Source organism: Dipteris shenzhenensis, chromosome 24, assembly GCF_047967505.1.
Source record: "Dipteris shenzhenensis isolate YYH24624 ecotype China chromosome 24, Dip_SZ_1.0, whole genome shotgun sequence".
NCBI lineage: Eukaryota > Viridiplantae > Streptophyta > Polypodiopsida > Gleicheniales > Dipteridaceae > Dipteris > Dipteris shenzhenensis.
Genome location: NC_141619.1, coordinates 53,253,491 through 53,260,054, shown reverse-complemented (window position 1 = coordinate 53,260,054; position 6,564 = coordinate 53,253,491). Strand labels below are relative to the sequence as shown.

General features: G+C 37.9%; 1 protein-coding gene across 1 annotated transcript; it reads right to left on the bottom strand.

The window, feature by feature from the left end:
• Positions 1-2,511: 2,511 nt before the first annotated feature.
• On the bottom strand, positions 2,512-6,259 carry LOC147886773 (metal tolerance protein 11-like). The gene is made up of 6 exons (XM_087395143.1): positions 5,970-6,259; positions 5,546-5,655; positions 5,173-5,427; positions 4,992-5,072; positions 3,219-3,452; positions 2,512-2,975 (listed from the first exon to the last, which is right to left on the bottom strand). The coding sequence occupies exons 1-6, from the start codon at positions 6,145-6,147 to the stop codon at positions 2,613-2,615; spliced, it is 1,221 nt and encodes a 406-aa protein (XP_087251269.1). The 5' UTR covers positions 6,148-6,259; the 3' UTR covers positions 2,512-2,612.
• Positions 6,260-6,564: the final 305 nt, after the last annotated feature.

Here is a 6,564-nt window from a genome sequence, read left to right as displayed (position 1 = left end):
GACATCAAGGGAAAAGAGTCATGCTTTATTTGAAAGGAAGGAGGGGGGGGGGATCAAAGTACTAGTAAGGTGGCTTTACAAAAATGAGCGTGTCCCATCAAGGAATAGCCCCTAGGCGGTTACACACTTCAATTGTGTGCAACAACCCTTGGCCTCATTTTTCCACATATATCAACCCCCATATCCCAAGTCTAAGATACTCCCTTGGTCTCTTCCCAATTTTATAATACGTTCAATCATCTAGGAGGACAAGTGGACAGTTGGCACAAGGAATCTTGCCACATCATCCTACTTTTCCCATTATTTAACTTGAATTCTTGGACTATCTACACCGCCCCCCACATGGGCCTATCCTACATGGCGGGAATAATCCAATATAATATCCATCTCCACCTATTTTATATTACTTCTCCCACGGTTCTTGGTCCATGTCTCACTAAATGCAGGCATGGGATTGCCTAGGTAGAGGGGAGGGACTATGCCACAAGGGGAAAGGGAGAGAGGGAAGAGGAGCATGTACATGATGGGAGGTGGAATGTAGAGATGGAGACATCAAGGGAAGAGAGTCATGCTTGATTTGAAAGGAAGGATGGGGGGGGGGGGGGGGGGCAATCAAAGTACTAGCTAGGTGGCTTTACAAGAATGAGCGTGTCCCATCAAGGAATAGCCTACTCCTTGTATAGCCAGGAGAGGAGGTCTCTCCCAATAAATGCATCCTCCCACATGCATGGTGTGTGGGGAAAAGTCTCCCATGTGGGCTAGGCGGTTATGCACTCTCAATTGTGTGTGACAACCCTTGGCCTCATTTTTCCACATATATCAACCCCCATATCCCAGGTCTAAGATACTCCCCTGGTCTCTTCCCAATTTTATAATACGTTCAATCATCTAGTTGGACAAGTGGAGGGTTGGCACAAGGATTCTTACCACCTCATCCTACTTTCCCCATTATTTAACTTGCATTCTTAGACTATCTACACCCCTCCCCATATGGGCCTATCCTACATGGAGGGAATAATCCAATATAATATCCATCTCCACCTATTTTATATTACTTCTCCCATGGTCAAGGTCCATGTCTCTATAAATGCAGGCATGGGAGCGCCTAGGTGGAGGGGTGGCACATGGAGGAACCATGCCACCTTAACATTTTATAATATAACTACCATGGATTATGTACAACACACCTTATGGGTCCTCTTATGTGGAAGGGTGGCACATGGTCATGCCCTGCCACCTCAAGCCTGGGCCATATGCACACCATATTTTATTATACGATTGCCAAACATACAAGCACACACATATATTTATGCCTTTTACCTTGGTCAAATTTATCCATAACAGCACCTATGCGATTATTAATGTAACTATATCACCACATGCATGTATTTTTAAAGAGATGTTTTCTATTTATTTACTAGAATTTCAATAGTTTAAGGCACGTATACAATTGTTATATTAAGTGTCATCATGGCTTGTTACAAAGTAAAATATGTTCTACACTTTCTCAAATATGGGAAGGTGCTTAGGAGGTGTATAGAGCTAGATTTTCTTATGAAAATATTGGAAAATAAATCTCAAAATCCTCCCAAAAGACAAAACTTTAAATAAATCTATGAGAAGAAAAATAGTATGCGACATGAAAGGATGACTACATGGAGTCAAAGATAAAGGAAAAACCCCATAAACATAAGCATAGAATAAGGAAAGAAATGTTCTAAATGAATTTAAATCCCAGAAAATATATTTGAAAGTAATATGAGCTCAAGCTAATCCAAATGAGAGAAACGAGTCTCTGGAAGGTAAAGGAAAAAATGAGAGAATGAAATTTTCTAAAGCATGGTGTAAAGGAGGAATATTATAAAAGTTGAAAATGGTAGCCAAGATTTTAATGGATTCCTCTAAAGAGGATCCAATTTTATTTTAGGTAAGTAAATTTGTTAAATGTTTCTTTATAGATCAAAGAGCATAGATAAATTTTGTAGATAAGTAGCTTTTGTGTAAAATAATATATTTTACAAGTACGTGTTTAGGAAATTTCTTTGGAAAAAAATAAGTGGTAAAGGTTTTGTGACTTTTGTTTGGGCCAAGGGGTGTGCATTGTTGATCACCAAGATATAATATGAAGTAAGGGAAAATAAATTATACAAAATTTTGCTTACTTTATCAATATTTTTCTCCAAGTTCAAAGTGAAATATGGTATACTTCAAATTTTTCTTAGAACCTATCTTCCAATTTTCAAATATACATAAAGAACACATAAAACTGTGATTATTGATTCACAAATGAGCATGTCACCATGAAATAAATGTATAGTACTCAAAAAAACAACCATAACACAATAATTCCCATTAGTTTATCCTCAATCACAAAACTAATTAAATAATTAATTAATTATACTTTAAAAAACTAGAGACTTGGAAAGTTATTGCTATGAAAATGTCCCAAAAATGTATTTTTATAGATATTTAAGAGATAAATTTATGCTTGCATGAAGCTTGATGGTTTGAAAAAATACTTGAAGAACCTTTACATACATGAGGTCTTTATATCGCCATTATAAATATACATACAACAAAATAAATACTCACAAATTTTGTCTTTAAGGACTCTATGAGTTCATTACATATAAGATTTTTTGTGCATGTTCTGGTTGATGTAAGAACTCATAATCAAGATGCACAAATGCTCGTTCTATATCTGGTAGGCTCTCAAGCTTAATTTGCAAGGTCTCTCCAATATCATGGGCATCTTGTAAGGGCATATTAGCTGGCAATACAATGTCCACCTCTGCAAAATAATACCCTCCGAATTTGTATGATTTTATGGTGTCAATATGCTTGATTAATTTGTGATGGTTCCAACACAAATAGGTTAATTTTTGAAGAAATTCAGGTGGTGCTGTCTCTCCCACTAAAGAAGCCACATTTTCATGCACAGTGTTGCTCCAATTCAAAATTGTGTAGATTGCCAACTGTTTGGATGGAATGGAACCACTCATGAGAATTAGAAAATTGTTCATGTTTTTTAGGTTGAAGTATTTCATATTCTTTCTTCAATTCCATAAATATTTTTAAGCCCAAGTTACATCATGAAAATAGTCCCTTCTCATTTTTCCTTCAAAAGCTACTTATCATGCTAATAAGAGTAGGAAAAATCAATAGTATACTTTATTCTTAATACTTTAAAAATTCAATTTGGAAGATAAGGCACATACCACTATAGCTCCAGTTGGATCTATCCACCAATAGTACTTGCTCGCCAATATTGCAGCTATGAGTCCAAGTGAATTAGTGATGACATCAAACAGGTGGTCTTTGGCATAGGATCGCACAATATCATTTTTGAATGCTCGACATAACAACATAAGGAAAAATTTTATGATGGTCACAAAGACCATAATCCCAATCAACCAAAACTTGTTCGCTCCCTGTAGAGTCAATTCTGTATTCTGTTTTCAGATGCAAATACAAAGTGAGCTAGTACAATCATTGAAGGAGATGATATTAAAGTTCTAATTTATCAAGAACAAGATCTACATTCTTTGGATCATTATATGAATTCTACCTTCATTCGCACTCCTTCCCATGTTACAATATAAATGTCTCCAATTTTGGTATACAATTTGTCACCATGCTCTAGCAAATTAATCATGTTGTAAATAAACATAATTGTAATCCTACAAAGGGTTCATCTACATGGAAAGATGCACACTCATTTGCATCTACTCTCTCTCTCTCTCTCTTGTTTTCAATGTGTATCATCGTGCTCTAGTAAATTAATCATGTTTCAACTAGTCATAATTGTACTTCGACAAGAGTGCCATCTAAAAGGAAAGATGCACCCCCATACATGGACATACATTGCACACATGCGTGCATGTATGTGTGCACATGGGTGCATTTATGTGTGCACGTATGTGTGTGCACATGCACATACACTCATACAGGTGTGATAGCACATTGAGACTCGCATTTACACAAAATCAAACATACAAATGCAAAGGCACATGCTACATCCTACACATTATCCAACCAAAGGTACACACGTTCATGTGCACAAGTGTGCATGTGCACACTTATTCACATACATGCAAGCGTGCAAGTGCACACACACATGCAACCATGGACAGGCACACATGCACACATGCGTGCGTGCATGCACATACACACACACATGCTTGTGAGCTTGCATGCACATGCACACACACACAAGCATGTGTGCAAGCATGCACACATGTGCATGGACTCACAACTACATGTGTAATGGGCACTCACACACATGCATACATGCACAGACATAGATGCATGTGCATGGGTACACATATGCACTACTAAGTGAATGAACACACACACACACACACATGTACGCATGCACATGCACACGCAGGCACATCCACATGCACGCACTTGCATGCATGCGCGCACACACACACGCGCACACACATTTCAAGTTATTTTAAGGAATCTTAAGAAGGGTTGTGATTACCCCATGCCGATTATTTCAATTAAGTCTTTTTTTAATGGATTATCCCCTTTATAAAATCATTCAATTTTTTTCACTCGTGGATGCAGACTACCCCCACCTTCTATTTCAATTATGTTGCTCTTGGGTGTGGGCTACGCCCCTTGATAATAACATTCAAATCCTTTTACAGTGATGCATGCATAGAATGGAGATTTTGCATGTAATCATGTGAGGGACAAGTGTCAGCATATAAAGTGGATGAAGAGTATGCTATTAGTGGATTTTTTAATAGAACTTGGAGTTGAGTTCCATGAATAAACCTAGAAAGGATTTTCAAAATGGCTATCATGTAAAAAGGCACATATTTAACATACCTTGAAAACATTATGTGTAAAACAATATACTCAAATTAATATGTTTCCTCATAATTCAACAATACCTTAGAGTGTAATGAATGTAGCATAGTTTTTTGTGCAAAATCTATTATCATAATCAATAGTGATAGTGAAAGAAAATATTTAACCTTGGAAAAGAGTTGCCTTGTAGCCTCGATTAGTACTTGCATTCCTAGGGTCGCCATCACCGATGCAAATACTAGAATACCCTATGTCATGAAACCAAATGTTTTGTTAAGTATGTCATAATATTGGTGACTAGATCAACTTTTGACTAAAATTTTGTAGTAAATATGGATCTCGACTTACCACTGGCTGCATTCGACTTTTTCCTATTGGATACATGTAAGGGTTAGGCCTCCTCATGCTATAAGATGTATACCATAAGATGAATCCTGATAACAAGTCCAATAGAGAGTCTAATGTGGATGCAATTATAGACATTGAAACAGTTTTTATAGAGATGAACACTTTGATCACGAAAAGAATGGCATTGGCAAAGTTTGAAATGCGAATTGCAAGTATTTCTGTCTTGGTAGTGGTGCCTTGCTTTGAAAGATCTACCTGTGAACAAATCCACACAAAATAACACATTCATTTTCAAGTGGTGAGACACGTATATAATACCTAAGAATGTTGTGATTTTGAAAAAAAAGCATTAGGCATGCTTTAAAGCACTTACTTGTATGGGTAAAGCGTTTAGAGCATTCTCTGTAAGTCCATCTAGATCGCTCCACTCTTTAAGAATCTCATTTTGGTGATCGTAATAGCTATCCACCTTTGCTTGCCTACCTATAAAACACTAACTAAATCTCCATGAAACATTTCTTGAAAGGTAAGCTTGTGTGTCACTCATGAATAACGTCACTTCATATCCAAGGCGTAAACTTTTTTTTTTGAAAAGAAAGAAAGCCCTTTTTTAGTATTGTAGTATTCGAGCACCACGTAGGTACACAAGTTGCAAACTACATGCCATACGTAATATTTAGGCTTAAACTTTTAAGTTTTGAGACTATGAAAAAAGCCTTTCCGTAAGAGCAAGAAGAAAATTCATGCCCGCATTGAAAAGAACGCAATTTTACTAGGATCAGGCGAAGAAAATCTACCTTGCCCAACAGCTTTAAGGCACGAATCCAGTGGCGCATGTTGAGGCTCAGACACTATTCGAGGCTGTTCAATCTTCTTAATGAAGTCCGCCGCTCGGATCCGCCAATCCTTGCTTGTCTGTTCAATTTCTCGTGAGGAAACAGCAGCCTCAAGAGTCGCGGATTGGGGAGTGGTCATCCTTTTATTGTGCGCAGATATGTCCCTGAGCCTTTAAATTTTACTCAAACATTTGCAGTACTAAGTTCTAACTAATCTCCTGCGGTTCTCTGGTAAGCCAGGGACCAGGACAGTCTGCTGTGGTGATATGTAATCTGTATATTGAGACTGAATGTCAGATGAACATAGAGTTCAGACACTCACGGCTTCAGATTCTCGTAGGACGAGGATGTGGACGTCATGAACTGTGACGTTCTGATCAGCCGACGTTTCAGCGAATAACTTTACCCAAGCCGCACGGAATTGCGAGATCACAAGATGATCAAACTAAATTGCACGGTGCGCTCCTGCGCCGGCCGGCGGCCGCTCCACATTAGTGCACGTGAGTGCTCGCGAAATCTTTTCTGAAAATTCCCTCCGTAAGATTCGGTAAGAAAC